The sequence below is a fragment of the Mustela nivalis genome (genome assembly GCF_964662115.1).
Source record: "Mustela nivalis genome assembly, chromosome: 13".
Taxonomy (NCBI): Eukaryota; Metazoa; Chordata; class Mammalia; order Carnivora; family Mustelidae; genus Mustela; species Mustela nivalis.
Window position 1 is genome coordinate 8,228,765 of NC_139032.1, and position 20,889 is coordinate 8,249,653.

The 20,889-nt window shown below is 46.7% G+C and overlaps 1 protein-coding gene across 10 annotated transcripts in view; it reads right to left on the bottom strand.

Annotated features, from left to right (window-relative positions):
• SMARCA2 (SWI/SNF related BAF chromatin remodeling complex subunit ATPase 2) overlaps positions 1–20,889 on the bottom strand; it is a 179,139-nt gene that overhangs the window by 89,600 nt on the left and 68,650 nt on the right. For all 10 annotated transcript variants that reach the window (XM_082694437.1, XM_082694426.1, XM_082694436.1 and 7 more), the window contains exons 18-23: positions 20,481–20,723; positions 18,959–19,072; positions 11,855–11,962; positions 11,147–11,233; positions 7,826–7,872; positions 5,491–5,657 (exon numbers count right to left, since the gene is read on the bottom strand). In XM_082694437.1, the coding sequence (XP_082550563.1) occupies positions 5,491–5,657; positions 7,826–7,872; positions 11,147–11,233; positions 11,855–11,962; positions 18,959–19,072; positions 20,481–20,723 (766 nt within the window). The remainder of the gene's footprint in view (positions 1–5,490; positions 5,658–7,825; positions 7,873–11,146; positions 11,234–11,854; positions 11,963–18,958; positions 19,073–20,480; positions 20,724–20,889) is intronic.

Consider the following 20,889-nt stretch of genomic DNA (forward strand, 5'->3'; position numbering starts at 1 on the left):
TAGTGAGGTAATCCCCTGAGGTTTCGGTTTTTTTTTTTTTTTTTTTTTTTTACTTTTTGAAAGGAACTTCGGACATTTTGCAATTAAGAGAGGGGAGAGAGAGAGAGACTTTTCTTAAATCAAGAAGGAACACTGTCTACTACCCATTGTTTCAAAATGCTGGGTTTAAATACTTAGGACTGGGTATCTTTGTAACTCCACAAATTCCAGAACATTCTCACATTTAACCTAAAACTTAACGAAACATTTTCTAGATTTCTGTGCTTTAAAACACCAAATAATTTTTAAAAGCCCATCTACCAACATACACACACACACACACACACACACACACACACACACCTACGAACATTATTGTACTGGTTTAAGGCGATTTGACCAACAGGCATTTAGAGGGAGAACTTGTTGATGCCAAGAGGGTGGGAAAAAAAGGGAAACCGGTTTCCGCTGCATTTTACCGTTTGGATTGCTCCTGAGCGTGATCTGGCTGGGAAAAAACACAAAACCTGAAAGGAATATTTTTATCCCGATTAGCAAGACCTGAAGCCACAATAACCCCATGCATACCAGTACACACACATGGAAGCTCTTCAGGCTGCTTTGCACTGGCACATTCTGCGCTGCCGAGTTCCTAGGGTGCAGACCTGCGACCCAGCCCAGTGGTGGCATATAACCCAGGGGGCCTGAAAGGACTCCACAATGGCTGGGGGGGGGTAAGTGGAGAGCATCAGACCCCCCCGAGCAGGGCGAGCAGGTGCAGGGCCTGATATCCCCATACCCACCTCCCAAATTAGCCACTCAGCCACCGGTGTTGTAATGTCTTCTGGGGTGGCGGGGTTGTGGGGGGAAGCATTGCTGCAGAGTTTTGAGAAAAGCTTGAGGCTGCTGGGAAGCAGCTATGCATGTCTCAGGATAGTTCCCACACATCTGCTCTACAAATATTATTTCCACGTGGTGTTCTTGTTGCAAAGATAAAAACACACGAGCAACTTATTTCAGAGGATTAAAACATTTAGGTGAGGACAGTTTAGGAAATCATGTTACCCTGAGGGTCAAATACCCAAACACGGGTGGGGGGGGGGGAGGGAGAGCTCTTCTTCCTGTGAATAAAAATGGTAAGTACCCTCCTGAGGAGGAGGGGAAATTAAAAAAAAAACAAGCCCAATTCCCCATATAGAGAAAATGGGGATTAGGACCAAGGGGCTTTGGGGGTTCTCCTCATTAAACAAAGCCGCCGTTCTGGAGAGCTCGTTTTGCTTTCTAAATGAGATTTCCAGTTGACCCACCTGGTCAAATCCTGCAGGGAGAACCGGCCAAGAGTTTAGGCTATTTTGGCGGCAGGGGGGTGGGGGGGAGGGCACCAAATGTGCGGAGTGAGGTCTCCACGCTGTGGGGCTCTTTTTTTTTTTTTTTTTTTTTCTCTTTTCCTTTCAGAGTTGGCTTGCTGAGACCACAGTGACGGGTTCGTTCGCGATCTAACGGCGGACGGGCTCTGTGGCGTCGTGAGGCCGGCTCGCCGCCGTCGTCTTCCCAGGTGCCATCGTTAAAACAAAATGACTCAGGCGCAGCCACCGCTCACAGGATTCGCCTCCGCCTTCAGCCAGAGGGAACGGCACAGAAACGACGGCAAAGGCAAAAACGTTTCCAAAGTGAAGGCAAGGAGCTTCCAGAGACAAGGACGTCCGTTTCCGGACCGCAGGGCGCAGTGAGGTTACAGGTTTGGTTTTTTTTTTTTTTTAAAGTTTTTTTTTTAAGACTTTATTTATTTGACAGAGAGAAATCAGAAGTAGGCAGAGAGCCAGGCGGAGAGAAAGGGGGAAGCAGGCTTCCGTGGAGCGGAGAGCCCAATGTGGGGCTCGATCCCAAGACCCTGAGATCATGACCTGAGCCGAAGACAGAGGCTTAAACCACTGGGCCACCCAGGTGCCCCACAAGTTTGGTTTTAAATACACTGAAAACCAATTGGCTACTGGCCACATGCATTAAGCTATAAACTAAAGGGGCTCGGGGATAGGCCTCCTGGGGAAGAAAATAACCCTAAAGGCAAAAGAAACACCAAAAGGACTTGGTCAAAGGAGTTTTTGGGTCCTCCTCCGCCCCATAACTCAAGCAGAGACCAACCGTGTGTCTGGTACGAATTCATGCTAAGTAGCTGGGAACGTGATGAAAAAAATCTATGATTAAATTACTTTTCATGCAAAAAAACGAAGACCCTTCTAACGACGAGGTTCACAGTTTGCTGGGTTACCAATCCCATCAGTCACAGGTTCCCCAAGTCAGGATCTTTGCTCATCGTCAGCAATCTTGGGGAGGGCGCCTCAGGGCGACTCAAAGCGCTGTCGGTTTACCCCCAGAGCAAATAAATGCTCCTGGTACGCGGCACATGACCTCGCACGCTCAGTCGGAGCGTCAGTCCCACGCTCCGTTAGACTTCTGAGGTAGAACGTAACCAAGAACACAACTAATAGCAAGTGTGATTGTGCTGAAAGTTGCAGAATGTGCCAGAAGGCACACGCTGCCGGGCTTTCATGATTACTAATTTTAACTTAGTTTCAGCTGCTTTGGGAAATTTCGTCTTCTGGGATGTAGCTGCACCACTTGGTCTCCCTCAAAAATCTTTTCCAGGGAAAACAAAGACTATAACGGGACGGTGCGGCCAAATCTGTTCACGCAACCATCATCTTTGCAGGGGGGGAAGAATCCGTTTAGCTGTCATTGAGTGATTTTTTTTCCCCCACCATGAGGTCAAAAATCTGAGACGTCAAATTCAGCCACGGAAATCTGAAGTCATTTTAGCAAACGGGGGAAGAGGCAGGTGGTTGGAGGCTGGGGCACGTGTGAGCGTGGAGACTGATCGGTTGCCCGTTGGTTCTCTCTGGCGTCTCCACAAAGGGCTGCTGTTTCTTGTGGGCAGAGCCTGTACTGTGTTCCCCACCGGTAACATTTTGTTACGAAGCTCGTCTCCCTGTTGTCTCCTCCCGCCTAACGGTGAGGGCCCTGATGACAGGGACACAGCGGTTCCAGTCAGCTTGTACCTCGTTTCAATTCATCATTTTTAAAAATGCTGAGTAAGCTCGAGATCATTCTTGAAATGCTGCCACCGGGACAGCAGCCTGCATGGCCGGAGAGGGGACGTAGCTCCCTGCTCTGCTGAAACTCAGTCTGAACTACGCTGGCATCCGAGAGATCGAGGTTAGAACCTGGCTTCGCCGCTTGCGCCATGCGTAAGTTTGCGCGTGTCTCTAACTTGCGCGTGTCTCTAAGCCTTTGTTTTCCCATCTGTGAAATGGGGAATCCTATTCATACCTTGGTAAAAGGGGGCAGACGTAGCTTGTTTGCTGAGAACATTCGATCAGTAACGCACATGAAGCGCCCTGCTCGGTAGCCCACATGCAGCAGGCATCCCACCAACGTTACCTTTTATGACAATTATTATGAGTAAATAATGGAGACGGTCCGCCAGCAACAGCGACCTGTGAAGGACACTCTCTCAAGCTGGCAGGAGAACAAGAGGTCTGTTTCAAGGAAAGCACTTCCTGCCAGCTTCCCAGACTCGAATACTCCAAGGCTGCAATCCTCCAAGAGCAGAGAGGCTACATGAAAAGCCACACAGTGAAACAGCCGCGAAGCGGGGCGCCAGGATGCCCCTCACCCTGGGCAGCTGGGAAGGCGGGCTTGCCCTCCGGAGGGGTGCTGACCTTGCCCCTCCTGGAGAAGGGACGGGAGAATCAGGTCAAAGGACAAAGGACGAGACGCAGTGCGGGAGATTGGCCAAAAGAGACAGACTGCGGACGGCAGAACTGTGTCACGAAATCAAGAAGGAGCATTGCTTCGGCCGTGAGTCTGTCTGCAGTGACTTCGGAGGGGAGAGGTAAAAAGCTTTTTCAAAATCAAGTCCATCTGAGGCATAATTAGTTCAAAAATTAGTAATACCCTAGGAGGTAGCCATACCCCCATGCCATAAAGAGAATTCATTTAAAAGATAAAATATAAAAAAATAAAAATAAATATAAAAAATACATAAATATAAATACATATAAATATATATAATTAAGTAATATATTTATATATTACATAATATATCTACAAATTAAATAATATTTATATAGTTAAATATATAAAAATATATATAAATATAAATATTAAAAATAAAAATAAAAGAGACAGGAGGGCAAGTCTGAGGTTGGTGTGTGTCCAGTTCTATCTAATTCATGGCAACCAGCGGGACAGAATGTTGGACTGAACGTAAAACAAAACCTTTTATTTATTTATTTTTGGTTTTGTTTTTAGTTTTCATTTTTTTTTTTTAAAGGAGGGTCCATGCCCAGTGCAAAGCCAAACAAGGGCTCAAACTCATGGCCCTGAGATCAAGACCCGAGCTTAGATCAGGAGTCGGAGGCTTCACCGACTGAGCCACTCGGGCTCCTAAAACAAAACCTTTTAAAGGAACATAAACTTTTAAATTTCCCACGTAGCCATAACTTGATGATTGCATCAGACAAAACCAGACAGTAGTAACACCATTACTGTTCTGTGTGCAAGGGACTCCATAGGGTCTTATTCCCATGCACTGCTCTTTGAAAGTGTTATCCCCTTGCCACAACATGGGGAATTTGGTATCTTTCAGCCTCAAAAATATTAGGGTTGGTATCCAAATCATATAGTACTTTTGGAAATAAATATCTCTAAATACATGTTTCCTTCCACTCATTTTTTTTTTTTTTATATATAATCTTATTCGCTTGAGAGAGAGAGGGAGAGCAGAGGAGCAGCACAGGGAGAGGGAGAAGCCGGCTCCCCGCTGAGCAGCTCGATCCTGGAACTTCGCGATCATGACCTGAGCCAAAGGCAGAGGCTGAACCAACGGAGCGCCCCCCCCCATTCATATTTTCTTACTGATTTTCCAAAAAGTGAAATACCAGGCAAATCAAGCAACTACTTCACATAGTTGTATAAAATCCAGGACACAATGGGGCCCTATCTCTTCATGCAGCATGGAGATATGTTCTACTTAGGAGAAGAAAGAAGCTTTAGCGATAATTCAGTATCATCCTAAATGAATGATTACAGTGTTACCAAAGAGAGGAGACACAGCCTCCATCCCTTTAAAATAAGCCTCAGCAGAAAAAGCTCAGGGCTCATCAGAACATTCGGGAGGGCGCGTAGCTAACCCACCATCCCAAAAGCAGAGAGGGCTTTTAAATTTTAGCTTAGTTTCTTTGAGTTTAATCGTGGCACTTATCAGTGCCTCTGAGTCCACTTGCGCTGGCTTGTCGGGGTTGCGGGGCGGGGGAGGCAAACAGCGGTGCCAGTGATGTCGGCTTATTTTAAGCTGGAGGATATAAAAAACGCTATCTGGCAAAGCTGCCCCTCACCCTGCTAGTTAACTCTCCAACAACTGGACCTAAGGGCCCCCTCACACACACACACACACCCTCCCCCTGCACGCCCCATGGCCTGCCTTCCCAGCCTGATCCCTTTGGGACTCACCATCAAGGCGAAGGTACAGGAAGTTCCGAAAAGCAAAGTAATCCTCCATGATGGTCATGAGGGACGTCATCTGGCAGAAAAGCAGCACGCGGTGATTAGTTGCTCTCAGTTTTGGCAGAATACGATCAAGCAGCTCAAACTTTCCTGAGGCCCGATACAGCTCGGCCCTGAACCCAAAAAGGCAAAACCAGAAGACGGTGTTACTGCTGTCTTCTCCAAGGATCCAGGAGAGCCTGAATGAATGTGTGGGTGTCCACCCCAGCGCGATGGGGACAGGGCATGGGAGGAAACACTTCTCTACAAAACCCACAAAGAGTACGTTCCAGATGCTACGGATGGGGACTGATTCTACAAAGAGAAGGAAACCCTTTCATGTTCCTAATACTTTCACTCTCTGTCTCTCTCTCCCCCCCTCCTCATTCTCTCTCTCTTTTTCTCTCTTATGCACACACATAGTCGTGAATCTGTTATATTTCCTTAAATTGCTACTTGGTAAGCCCGTAAAGTTACTAATTTAGGGCACTTAAGATGTGTCCAAATATTTCTTGAGCATCTACTACAACCTGCTGGGCACAATTCCAGGCACGTGTATAGGGATGGGAAAACAGAACCCCTGCCTTCCAAACGGCTAATTGCAAATTGTGATGAGCACTAAAGAAAAAAATAACAAGTTGCCATGAGACGACACACAGCAACACAGGACATCTTTAAATCAGAGCAGGGTTTGGCAAATTTAGGGCCTGGCCCGCTGCCTGTTTTCGTAAATAGAGTTTGACTGGCGCGTAGCCAGGCTCACTCATTTCTGTTTTGTCTACGTGGTGGCTTTCATGCCACGCAATGGCAAAGCTGGGGCACAGACCTTTTGACCCGCAAAGGCAAAAATATTTGAGATCTGGCCCTTTAGGGAAAAAAATTTTCCAGCCCTTGATGCAGGTGACCTTGATGAAGAGAGAGCAATTGAGCAAAAACCTCAAACAATGAACAAGACCGCTGGCTAAAGAATGCGGGCTTGGAAGAGGAGGAGATTCCAGGAAGTGGGGAGAGTATGTGCAAAGGCCCCGTCGCGTAAAAGAGGCTGGGGAGTCGGAGGAACTGAACATAAGCAACAGGGGAATTCTGGAGATGGGCCAGAGGGCCAGTGGGTGTGTGGGCTGGGGGGAGACAGAAGCCAGGCAACTCTTTAAGCCACACTGAGTGTGTTAGCTGTAAGTGCAACAGAAAGCCCCTGGAGGGCCTGAAACAGGGCAGTGGTGAGATCTGCCACCTCTATATGTCACCATGTACACTGTACAAATGGACTGGGGAGGGGACATGAGGTCTGGGTTATGCAGAAATTCAAATCACAAAGGGGATGGTGGGGGTGGTACCTGCTCTCAGAGTGTCAAGGAGCTAAAGCAGGGCCTTTGCTCCTTCATAATAAACTCCTCTCTTTTGTCAACAGGGATGTGATAAATTATTAAAACTTAATTGTCGGGTGGCTATGGCTGGCAGAACTCATCAGCGCACTCACTCGACACCACCACAACGGCTCATCAGCAACTGCTGGTAGCGTGCGCCGTCTCTAGCGGACACATTCTCACGTGCATCTTCCCCACCTCTGTCCCCTGCTCCGGGGCTGTAGTGCTACTCTGCAACCCTGGCCCATCTCACAGCACCAGGCGTGGCCACGGGACCCGGAAGAGAGGGAAGTGGGCAGGAGCAGGACAGCCTCATGGCTCTGGTTCTAGATGGGTCCCAGTCCTAGTTCTTAGCCCAGTGACACTGTCTGCCCTTGGGATCCAAGTGTGGCCCCCACATCCCAATAATCAATGTCCCGGGTACAAAACAGAGACTTTCTGTGAATACAAGCATCTTTTCCGTTGTTGTTGTAAGGAGGGCCACTGCTCACAAAAAAACCCCACTTCCTGTATGGACCATACTTTGATGAACGTAAAGCTACACATCTGTAGGGTGGATAAGACCTTTCCTCCCAACCGCGCCCCTGTTAAGTATCGACTTGAAATTCAGTACGATCCATGGACTTTTGGCCCAAGCTACACAACTGGTTGTGAGTACAACTCTTCCAAGTTTCCACCGCGTTTTTAGGACACGAGGTTACTATTAATTCTATTAAATGAGATCCATGTTCTTTGAATAGTGACTTGATCAAAGCATGCAGAAGTTACTGCCAGTGAAGTAAGAGAGAGCTAATACCACTTCGGTTAACAGCTCTGATGCTGAGGTGAGCGGTGGGCGCAGAAGGCTGGCAGTGTGTGATAGGAAACACTGGGGCGTGAAAAGTTTCGGGATGACCAACAAACCGTTTTTTGGAAGAAAGATAAATTTTAACATTTACCCATTGATGACCCCATTGGAATAGCCCAGGTGTTCAGCAAAGGATTCCTTTAAAAGAGAGGAGAAAAAAAATGATTAAAAAAAACCCCACCCAGATATGTAAAATTATTAATTTAATAATTATTCTTTTGGTGAGGTCGTCCCATTTATTTCTAGAGAATAGTTAAATAAAATAATCAGTAAGTATGAAAATACTCCTTAGACGATGAACCAGAAACTCAAGGTCTTTGAAGGCAGACTTTGAATGCAGACATAAACATGTCCTGGGGGTCCCATAAGTCTCCAGAATCTCATAGAGACGTCACGGTCAGTTCACACATCAGACAGTGATTAAGCATCTACTGACCCAGGGCTGAGCCAGGCAGGTGGGGGGAGGGGGTCCAGAAAGAACTGAACTATCTGTCCCCTAGGAGTTTAGAGTCTAGACTAGAGAGAGGGCCTAACAGAAGCAAATGAGGATTCAGACGGACACGGAAATACACTGCAAAAATATTTAACAGGACAAGTCACGGTGACTGGATACTATATTCTAACTCTGGATTTCGAGAAATCCCAACAACCCTCCACACTATGCTTTTCTCTGTTACACATACGGCCCTCAGTGGACACCCCGGCCGCTCCCTCAGGTGGCCGGGCCCCCGTCTTCAAAACACAGAACTTGACATTTAAAATGAGAATTTTAGAATTTCCAATCGAATTTAAACTCCTAAATCATGTAATTCCTTCCTCGCTGATCCTGTAGAAGAAATAAAGAACTGAAAATCCAGGCTGACTGGAGGGAACAGGCGACCATCTGTGGGGAAGGGAAGCATGTCACGCCTTCACACGGGCCGCCCGCTGTCTCCCTCCTCTGCTTCCTCTCCTTCCCTCAGCAGCAAAGCTTCTCCTCCGAGGGACCAGCTCTCTTCCGCTCTGAGCTTTCCTCTCATGTCTGCTTACTGCCCATCGTTTACGGCGGGCTCTGAAAGTCACCACCGACGGACAATGGCCAGAAACCCCACTCTGACCCCAAGAGCCATGCCCTCTGTCTTCACCTGTAGCCACACCTTGCTACATTTTTGGGATCCATCCTTATCGCCTACGCAGGACTATAAAAACCCGAGAGTGTTACATGTCTGTGCACGGTGATAAGTTTAGGGATTAGCATCATTTTTGTTGTTGTTGTTGTTTGTTTTTTTAAAGATTTTACTTCTTTATTTGAGAAAGAGAGGGAAAGAGAGCACAAGCAGGGGGAGCCACAGGCAGGGGATGAGAGAGAAGCAGGCTCCCCACCGAGCAGGGAGCCAGATGTGGGGCTCGATCCCAGGACCCCGAGATCAGCACTTGGGTCGAAGGCAGACGATTAACTGACTGAGCCCCCCAGGCGTCCCAGGGATCGGCACCCTTTTATAAAAAAAAGTCTTCATTTTCTGGTTTGAAGGTCCCCAGGGAAACAGTGAGCCCAGCAGGGAAAGGGGGCTTCTGGGCCGATTTCCTGTGAACAGAGGTGACGTGCAAAGCATACAAAGACAGAGGCAAAATGCACACACCAGCCCTGAGCCAGAGCTGGGCCACGTGTGCCAAAGACTCTGGGTCTCATGGCTAGGAATACGCTTCCGAAAGTTTTTATGTTCAAAACAAATTGCAAATCAGTCCGTCTCTCTACTGACGGCTATTTAGAATGGAAATATGCAAGGAATGGAGGGCAGGTTACTTAGGCTCAGCTGCCCGGCTCCCCGGGTTCTCCAGACAGAAGCCTGAGGACGGAAGGCTTCATCCCCTTCTGACACGGTCTAGCACGTTTCAAAGGCTAATTCTTTGCATGACAACCAAAATGAAGTAAGACTGACACTTAATTTTCCTAACTTTAAAGTCCTCAAACCCTTCTATGAATCAGAATAAGTATCTCAAAATTGTTTTCGGGGAAGAAGGGGATGGGACGGTGGGTGACGGGTTCACCTGCCCTGACGCTGGTCACTTTCATCATTTGACATTTTTTTTTTTTTTTTGGCTCCCAGCAGCCACAGACCAATATAGAGCTGCTACTAATTCATCGATACCTTCTACCTGTTTAATATAGGTTATCAATTTTTAAGATGCTTCCTCTGTGATTTATATATTTTTGTTAAAGTTCTGCCTCTGCCAGTCCCATAGGCTATCAGCACGTGATGATGGGACAAGTGCACGGAAGTTTGGAGATGCGAAGAGATTTTCACCAGGTCATGGTTACAAAGTGGCCCAGGGACACAGCCTCCTTGTTGTACGTGGGATTCTCTTCACCCGAGTGTTTCAACAGCCGTGACTTTCCGTGGGATTTTATTTTCGTCGCTGGTCCTGCTGCTGTTGTCCACAGACTTGGGTGTAGAGCTTGCCCGCCTATAGACACCTTGCCCTCTGGATGTGGCGGCAACAGCCAGCTCAGGCTGGGACGGGTCCCCAGAGCAGGGAGGAGGCGTGCCATGAAATACTCATCTGCCAAGCGTGATGGCCCAAAATAAGGGAGGGGAAAAAAAACTGTCGAAGTCAAGACTATTTCAAAGGCAGGTGTGTTTCAACTTGATTTTTATACTGTAATTATTACAATTCTGATTTCCCGGAACCTTCTTTTATGTCCCTTTTATTGAACCAGGGCAGGCGCCGGAGGGCTCGCTTGCACGCCATGGCCAGGAGGCCCCACCACGACCCCATGTCTCGGCAGCTTCACGCAACAGTGGGGCCTCTGGTGTGGCTCCTCCTCCCTCCTGCTTGGGTCAACGGCTCCCACGGGGCTGAAGTCCTGTCCATTTAGGAAAGTTATTTACATGCCGTGAACAGGCCAGAAAATGTGCTTGCCCCTAAAAATAGCTTTGTGAGGACCCGAGTGTCAGGATAAAAGCGGTTATGTCGGGATGGAAGCCAGAAAGGAGAAAGGCCGATCTACGGAGCCCAACCACGGGCAGCGTCTGTTACAAAGAAAATACTTCGAGGGCATCTTCCTCTCCAGTGGGTACAAACATGTCACCTTAGTATTTGTCATAGCCTCCTTCCTCCCGTTTCACAGCTCCTACCGTAACGAGGCCATTCACATCTTGTCCCCAGCCCACGGGACGAGCCCGAGCTTGCAGTGTCTTCTCGATGCTTCGAACTGTTGGTTCTAAAATTCCAGACGCTACAGCGCTCCGTGCCAGGGAGGACGGGGAACCGGAATGTTCACATGGGTCGATTATTTTTGTCGAGCTTCAGAACACATCCTTCCAGCGTCCACACCCAACTCGACCCTCCTTCTTTTCTCCTTTTTAAAAAAGTGGCGTGACTAGGAACAGGGCAGGTGGGATCAGGAGCGCAGTGGAGAACGTGGACTTACCTCGATGTGCTGGAACATATAGGGGTGATTGCAGATTTTTCTCAACTGCATGATGGTGTTCATGAGGGTCTTGGCACCTCCCTTCCCCTGAGGACGAGCGGGGAGAGCAAACACAGAACAAATCGTTAATTGGCCAGATACCCCCCATTTCTTAAACAGGAGGCGTTTACGAAAGGGCCAGAGGTCTTCTCCGTAACCTACGCCTGTGGGGATCTGGAGGTCCTGTGCTATAAAAGTTTCTCAGTGACAGATACAACATCTTTCTCGTGACTAACTTGTGCTACAGGAGGGAGCCACATTGAGTTGATGGCTTGGTGACATGATCGACTGTTCCCCAGGATTCTGGGAAGACAGAAGCCTGGAACAGATAGATGCCCAGGGAGGGACACAGGATTTTAACACCTTCTAAGGTGCCCCCAGACGACATTTAAGCGGAATATATTCCCTGTAGAATTGACATGAGCAGAGATAAAAGCTATTTTGGTGATATGGATGTACTCCACTACTCCTGCCCCAATGCAGTTAGCGATTAGGAGGTTATGAGGTTTCCTTTGGCAGCTACGGCAGCTACGGCAGCTACGGAAAAGGCCCAGAAATACGGTTGAGTAGATCAGCAGGAGCAGGGACGCTTCCTGGGAGGATCCGACGTCACGGCCCAGGGAAGACAGACACACCCCACGCTGCCTTGCGTCATCTTCTGACACGTACCTTCTTATCTTTCTCTGAACCATCCGTGAGGAGGATCCCTTTGGCTTGCATGTGGCGATAGAGAATTTTCTGCAGCGCGGACATGTCACACTTGATCACGTATTCCACCTGAGGGAGAGCAAACAGCGGGTGTTGGAGCGGGAGAGAGCAAGGGGCCTGTTCGGAGAAGACCGCGGGGACATGGCAGTGGGCGGCAGTCCTGGAACTCTGCGGTCCCTCCGCTTCCCCTCCCTGGATTCACGGAGTGCGGGGTGGGCTGGGGGTGGCGGTGGAGACCGTGGTCATCACTGCTAAAGGGACCATAACGATGGGGGAACCTGCCAAAGGATGTATGTGATCGAGGGTCACGTCTTCTGAAATTTCTTGACTTGCTCCATATTTGAGAGAGAGCGAGAGAGAGAAGCTTACAAACTTCAAATTCAAAGATGCTCAATATAATTTCCTCCTAGTATTTCTTCCACTGCCCAGTATACCCCCTTTGATATAAGAGAAAAACACTGACTGTCCGATATCCCAAGACTTGCTCTGTAAGACATTTTTTTTTTTAAAGATTTTATTTATTTATTTGACAGAAAGAGATCGCAAGTGGACAGAAAGGCAGGCAGAGAGAGAGAGAGAGAGAGAAGCAGGCTCCCCACCGAGCAGAGAGCCCAATGTGGGACTCGATCCCAGGACCCTGAGATCATGACCTGAGCCGAAGGCGGCAGCTTAACCCACTGAGCCACTCAGGAGCCCCTGTAAGATGCTGTTGATAATTTATTTATTTGACAGAGAGAGAAAGAGAACACGTAGACAGAGTGGCAGGCAGAGGGAGAGGGAGAAGCAGGCTCCCCGATAAGCTAGGAGCCTGATGTGGTCCTCGATCCCATGACCCCAGGATTATAAACCTGAGCTGAAGGCAGACAGCTAACCGACTGAGTCACCCAGCAACCCCTGTAAGATAATTTTTTCAATGGTCACAGGCAGCAACCCCCAGTATTATTCCACAAGTGAGAGCTGTAACAGCCCTAGGTTGGCTGCCACTGATCTCTGCTTTTCAGAAACAAGGAACTACTTCCTGTGCGGATGGCAGGTGGGAATTGGATGCAACTTTATGACCACCTCAAGAAGGCAAAGAAAGCCTCATGGGCTTCCAGTTGGACTATCAAAAAAAAAAAAAGTGAGAAAAAAATCCAATTTAAAACAGTTAAAGGGAATTCACGTGCCCTTGGCTTAGCACACACCTGCAATACTTCTAGAAGGTTCTTAATGCATAAATCTGCCTTGATTATTTCCCGGTATTATTTTCTTTATTAAAAAAATCCCCAGAATACAAATGTGCAATTTTCATAATAAACATCAGATAAATGCCTAGAAATCTGCAGAATGTGATTAAAAGTAAATCAGCAAGCTGCCTAATGTTTAATAAACTGATTAAAAATGATCAGGTTATTTTCAGCTCCGAGGGCCAGGGCGAGTAGGTCACAGATGAAGAGAAGTTGAATATTCATTCAATTGTGGCTTCAGAAGGAACCTGTCGGGCCAGATGGAACTGCAATTAATAGCCTTTCGCCACTTGTTTTGATGCACCAAAGACTGGAGAAAGGGTCCTTTGCAGAAAAGTAAGGGAAGCAGGTGACCTTTTATACACTTGTTCTTGTTTCTAATGAATGACCTTGGCCAGAGGGGGAAAAACAGAAATCTCCAAGTTTAATAAATAAGAACGCACTTGCTCCAGGCTTTCTGTTCCAGATGCCTGATCATGTCCTATTTTTAAAGTACTGCGACTTTTTCGAGAGCTGTTCACTCTCAAAATGAAATCTGATCACGGTGAAGAAGAGCATTGGACAACTTCAGACGCAACCAGTAGGAGCATAAAAATGGCACCAAGGCAGGCGCCTGGATGGCTCAGTCAGTTGAGCGTCTGACTCTTGATTTCGGCCCAGGTCATGATCTTGGGGTCGTGGGATCAAGCCCCACATCGGGTTCTGTGCTCAGTATGGAGTCTGCAGGACTCTTTCCCTCTGCCCCTCCCTCTCTCTAAAATAAGTAAATGAATCATAAAAAAAAAAAAAAATGGCCCCAAGGGTTAATATCACTGAGCTCCTTCTGTTGACCAGGACCTACACGGAGTGCTTTATGTCACAAGACAATGTCATGTCTGTATTTTATACAGACCCTGAGCCTCTGAAATTTAAAAGACCGGCTCAAAGTGATGGGGGTATTTAATGGTGCGGTTAGAACTGGAAACCGAGTCACCGAGTCCACTCTCCTAAGCTCTGTGCTGAGGACGACCTAGGAGACATTCAGGCTTTCGCACGCTCACCGCCATCGGGGGGACTCTCTGCAGGAAGGGATGGCCCCACTGCTGGCTCTTAAGTGCGCTGGGGCCCAGCAGATACAGAATTAGGGACGGCACCCTCAACCCCCTTCCCATCAGTCAGCCAGTGCTAAGTGCTGGAGGGGAGGGAATATGGGAAGTAGGAGGCACGGATGATGATGCCACATAGATAGGGATGCCAAACCACACCGCCCGCCGCACACTGGTCAACAGAGAGGCGAGCCCACCCCGAGGACCTGACAGCAGCTCAAGACTATGATGTGTGGTATATTACCACTTTCGGAATAGTAAGATTACATATCTCAAAGGTGGAATAGAGTAATGTTTAATTACATCAAGCATTCCAAATGTCTGCATCATGAATGTACAAGTTGCCCATCTTGGTGAAGCTGATTTGTTGTTTCTTGCAGGTCAAATCAAAATTAGGACCGATTTTAGGTAGGTCAGCCTCTAGTGAGCTTCTGACACTGTACACCTATCTTAGCATATTCAGGCATCTCTCTCTCCCTCTCTCTCTACACACACAAACACACATATACAGCCATCTGCAAGTCTAGTTGGTTCTTGGTTATCTATGAATTAGACAACCCCAAATGGGAGCTAAATCACAAGATCAATTTTTATTTAGTTTACGTTAAGTTTTACATCCGTCCTTTCGTTCGAGCTGCCAATCTTTCCTGAGTTCAAGGAATGAATTTAATGCTACAGCCTGGTGGTGGTGTTGGGGTACTGGGGGGATGGTACCTTCCCTTGCCCACTAGGAGTGTCATCGGACTCATGACATTATTAAATCCTCATCAATAAAAGCTCGTTTTTATTAAATACTCATCCATGAACACTTCTTTTGCTACAGAGCAGAGCTGCCCTCACCCAACTTTTGACCCTCCTATGGCTGCTTTAGTTCCACCTGAGCACAGTCCAGCCACAAGACAGAATGACCGTGTAGGACACAGAAAATATATTTTGTATTTTTACAAGTTTTCCTAGCATAAGACTCAATAATAAGAAAAGAAATGACCTAATTAAAAAACAAACAGATAGGCAAAAGACTTGAGCACCGTTTCATCAAGGAAGACATATGGGTGTCAGACAGGCAAGGAAAAGATGCCCAACACCAGTGGATGTTAGAAAAATGCAAATTTATCACAGGATGCCAGTGCACACCTGCTGACATGGCTAAAAAGGTCAAGAAACTGATGGCAGTCGATGAGGACTGATGAGAACGAGGAGGAAAGGCAAGGCTCAGACATTGTTGGTGCAACTGCACGATGGTTCCAGAAATTTCCTACAAGGCTACGCGTGCATTTCCGATAGGATCCGGCAATCCTGTCACTGGGTCTTCACACCAGTGAAATGAAAACCTATGCACCATGGGTACAGCACATGCATGCATAATTGTCAAACACCAGAGAAGATCCAACTGTTCCCTCCGTGGAACGGACGGACCTACTATGCTGCGTCCATAGACAAGAATGCTAACTCAACAATAAAAAGGAGACAACCGTGGCTATGGGCAACAACTTGAATGGAGCTCCAACACAGTACACTGAGAGGAAAAAACCCAGAAGCAAAAGGTCTGATGACAAGATCTGATGTGTGACTCCATCCCCGTGACATTCTGGAAAAGGCAGAGCTACAGGGATGGAGAACAGATCAGCGGTCAGACCAGGGCAAGCGTTCCAGAAAGGATGTGACTAAGAACAAATAGCACCAGGAACTCTGTGGAGGGGTCCTTGGAGGGAGAACTGTTCTGTATTTTGACTGTGGGTGTGGTTCACACAATTCTGCATTTGTCAAAGCCTACAGAACTATAGACCCCAAAGAGTGGATTTTATATGTAAATTTAGAAATAAAGTTAAAAACAAACAAACAAACAAAAAACCCCAAAACCCCCCACATCCTTAATGGGTGGCTTTTCATGAGAGCATTTCAGAATGACTGCTCTGGAACAGTTGGCCTTCTTCCTGCCATCAGCCAGAATTCCTGCCCAGGTTCTTAGCGAGGCTGAGAAAGAGACACGCGTTGTTCGTGGCCGTAAGCAGATGGTGGCAGAGGAAGTTCCTTAACCCCCAAGGATGATACTTCAGTGGCCAATGTCTCTCAGGTAAAAAAAATCCTAACAAGACAGAAAAAGTAGAGAGAATGCCGGCCAAACCACACCAACAGCTACTTACGTGGGCAAAGTGGTGAGTTCCCCGACTGCCCTGGAAAGGCTGGTGAGCACACAGGTGGGGGAGGGGCCACCGAAAGCGTGAGGAGGAGCAGAGCATGAAAGAGAACTTGAGAGGAACGGAAAGGGGAACTAGAAGTCGGGGCAGCGGGAGCTGACGCCGAGGAGGAAGGCAGCAGTGGCTGTCGGCGTTGAGAGCTGACACACGCCAGGCTTTGACTCAGGGGTCCTGCATCCACTTAGTCCTCTCAATGATTCCGTGAGGCGGGTGGGATTTCTCTGCCAGTTCACCGGGAAACACGGAGCCCCACTGCATTCACTGATTGATGCCAAATGGTTAGTAAGACACAGGGACGGTGACAGGGCGTGTGCGCTCTGACAGGAGGCCCATGATTTCCACTCCACCGAGCTTCCTCCATGAAGGGGAGCTTATCCGTAGATAATGTATCACATACGGGGCTAGATTAACATATATATACTCAAATACTCAAATACTACCCTGGGTATTAAAGAGGGTAAGTATACTTTACGCAGAAGATACTGCGCTATAATCTAACCCTGATTTCTTTTTTTAAGTGTACCAATACTCAGGGGGCTCTTTTGTGAATGGAACAGTGGAATAAATATTTTAGTAAAGCAGAGAATTCCTTTGTGATATAACTCATCACCCCATGGTCCTTAGGCTGGGCAAGTCTGGATTTTTATAGAGTGGATTTTCTTCAAACTGGGCATATTTCCAACTTGTGATGAGCTTTCAAAAATCTATCTCTATTAGCCAGTCCTGGAAATTAAGTAACTAAGATGAAGACGTTCTAAAGAATGAATAAATGAAGGACTTTAGTTAATTACCCTTGATTTTTATACCTCTGCTAAAGAAACAAAGGAGCCCAGGACACGTTAAAACCGTTAACATCTGTCTCTATACCTTGCAGGATCTCTTGCTGGGAAGTAGTTCAAGGTGGCCACATGACCACTAGACCATTCCCCAGTTTATTCAGTAACTAAGGTCCTCCCTGAACAGTGAGAGGGTCACCCAAAGACACCAAGACCATGGGAAGTCAAAAACAGTATCAAGACCACTCAACCCAAGATGCATTCACTAGAAAAATAAAATACTTAAATACTTAAATATTTAGGCTTCTGCTGGGATAAGCATGATGTAAGAACGGTACTTAAGTTTAATTTTTTTCCCCTGACTGTTAATGAACAGGGTAATCTGGAACCAAATCCTCTCTTGATAAGGTGATCAACTTTGTATGCTCTCTTGTCAACTGCTACTTAAGAAATGAATAGGATGAACCAACCTGTACAAAAACCAGAGAAATGGCACAGAAAAAACACAGTGACGTGAAATACACATTTCAGAACTGGCTCATGTACAAAGAAAACTCAAATCCACATCTCTCTCCTGCCACAAGTAGTACACAATGCCCAACAACCTATCTTTAAGAGAATAAAATTTAGGGGTGCCTGGGTGGCTCAGTGGGTTAAGCCTCTGCCTTCGACTCAGGCCATGATCTCAGCGTCCTGGGATCAAGCCCCGCATCGGGCACTCTGCTCAGCAAGGAGCCTGTTTCCTTGCCCCCCTCTCTGCCTGCCTCTCTATTTGTGCTCTCTGACTCTTAAAATAAATAAAAATAAAATATTTTGAAAAAGAGAGAATAAAATTTAGAACTCAGAAGGGTGTGGTTCCAAAATATGATCGGGAACATACTAAACTAATACCCGGACCAAACCAGAAAATGTGGAGCAAAGGGCTCAAAAGACATTCTAAAGCTCCGAGAAGTCAGGGTGCTACACACCATGTGAAAATTACCTGCTTCAAGTATTCATGGGGACTTAGCTTTTATGGTATAGATCAAAAACCACATCCGAGAATAATTAGATGATGTGTCTGTAATTTGAAGGAACTCTGTTTTTCACTTATTATCCAAAGAGTGACGTCATAAGCATTAAATACACTTCTAGGAAACCTGGTAAATGTTTACGAGGACTTCTGGTGATGACGTAAGACCCAAACTCATATCCTCATTGGACTCACTGGCAGATCAATTCCATGGTGCCCACAAGAGTGAACTTCACGAGGTTAATAACTTAAAAAAAAAAAATCCAAACTTAAAATATAGTGTTAAACTAATACAACTGAGTTAATATAAGTGTGAGCGAAAATGTCAGGAGACTCGATGAATTTACTAACTTCATAAAAGCCAGCACCAGAGCTTTAGGGAAACCAGGCCGAAAATGTTGAAATTTCCCTTCTCTTTCTCTCTGCAAACCTCTAGCTTCTCTCAAACAAAAATGTCCTATACGATATTTCCAAGATCCCTGGGACTAAAACACGAGCTGGTTGTTTTTTGCTTCTGCCTTCGGCTCAGGTCATGATCTCAGGGTCCTGGGATCGAGCCCCCACATGGGGCTCCCTGCTCAGGGGGAAGTCTGCATTCCCTCTCCCACTCCCCTTGCTTATGCTCTTGCTCTCGCTGTTTCTCTCTCTGTCAAATAAATGAACAAAATCTTTAAAAAAAAAAAAAAAGGAAAGAAAAGAAAGTTTCAGATGCAGGTACTTGGGAGATCAGCAGGGAAAGGAACCATAGCTTTGGAATTTGCAACATACTTTCTCGGGCAGCTGGGACTCGACTTCCTTCTTCAGCCTCCTCAGTAAAAATGGTCTTAACACCTTATGTAGACGCCTGATGATCAATATAGTTTCCTCTTCGTTTAAGTCCACCTACAAGAGAACCTCAGATGAGTCGGACTTTTTTTTTATGATATTTCACAAAATAATGCTGTAGGGTTACATTTATTAATTTGCCGTGATATGTGATTGAAATTTTTATGTCCATTAAGGCTAGGTCTTTACCTGTTTTGCATGCCTCAGAATCCTCTTCCTATGTGCCAAGTGGTAATAAAATGGCGCCTAAATGGGCATCTTTGTCTTAATGTGGAGTTCCATGGAAAAGGGGCCAGAGCAACCAGTCTCCCAGCTCAGACATTTTTTGGATAGGACTGCAACAAAGCCTTACTGAAGACTGAGACAGAACCCAAGGAGAGGGGCAAGAGTTCATGTGTGCTTCCTCAAAGTCAAAGCCTTAAGTTAGGCTCTTAACTTGGATTGTCTCAGAAGCAGAAACACCCCAAGGCGACAAGGCCTGAACAGGAAAAGAAGAGAGTGGGCCCAGTGGATGGTGGTGGGTTTCCAACCCCCTGTACCTCACTCTTCCTTCCCTCTCCCCTTATCTTGGTCAGCCCTCTTTTATCTGGAACCTTCTCTAGAACCTCTGGTCACCTTCCTCTATGAACCTCTAGGGGGCAGACTTGATTGACATTACTTTCTACAAATGGGCAAGCCAATGAATTACTGACAAAAGGCAAAAGTCCCTATGATGTACTTCACAATTAAAGTGCTGAATAGTTTCAACATAAATGTCCTGAAAGCCTTCTAAGTGACTTTTCATTCCCACAGTTAAGAAACCACTAATCAAAAGGACAGGAACCCATTCCTTTTCTTGCAATGGCCCGTGTCTTCCTTCCATAAATGAGCTCCAAGAGAAGACAGATGGTGGACAGAATAATAAGGAACTTGAAAACGGCTACTCCGGAGTTGAGGAGTATTAATGTAGACATAAAACAGGCTCACACTAAAATTGGGGGAAAAGTGTGTACAGAAAATCAGCATGAGCTAATTCAGTTTCATATACAAACTCTTCATAGGGAAACAGCTTAAGGAGAAGCCCAAGTTTTACAAGGAAATATGTATGTGCTTTAAGGTTTGTGTTCAGTTGGGTCGGTTGATCTGGTTAAATTGATTCAACAAATCTCTCTCCATTCGTCCTCCCTGTGGCCCGTACAAATAAGGATTCCATCAGTCAGGATCATTCTCTAGTGGCCTGATTAACATGTCGGGAAAAGGCCAAAGATCCTAGATCCTAGGACCCTAGACCCATCACTAGATCCATTTTCTCAGGGCAGGAAACACCCCTGGAAAGAGAACACACGGACCCACTGATGAGTTTTGTAAAGTGAGCGACATTGCCAACCACCCTACAGGTTTTCTGGGGCTCTAACACTCCCAGCTTCTGGATCTTTACGTTCATTTCATTGCCATAGAGTGGAAGATACAAAAGGTAGACCAGTACCCTTTCTCCAGTCATGGCAAATGGGGCGTTAAACCACTGTTCAAAGGTGCTGCAGCTCTTGAAAATGGTGGGGAGAAGGAAGTTAAGGAGGGCCCAGAGTTCCGGGAGCTTATTCTGCAGTGGGGTCCCAGTCAAGAGGATCCTCCTGGGGGCCACATAGTGAGTGTTCAAGACCTGAGTCAGCTTGCAGTGGTGATTCTTCATCCGGTGGCCTTCATCCACAATCATGTATTTCCACCGAATCTGTAACCCAAGAGGAAGGACCAACATGAGATGAGCAAGGGGAAATACAACCACCTCCAATAGGCAAACCGTGGTGTGGAAAACCAAGGAATTCAGACTTTGTGCGTAATACGGTGTGACTCTCCTTCGTGATAATGGGATGTCAGTGCCAATGCTGCTTAGGGGT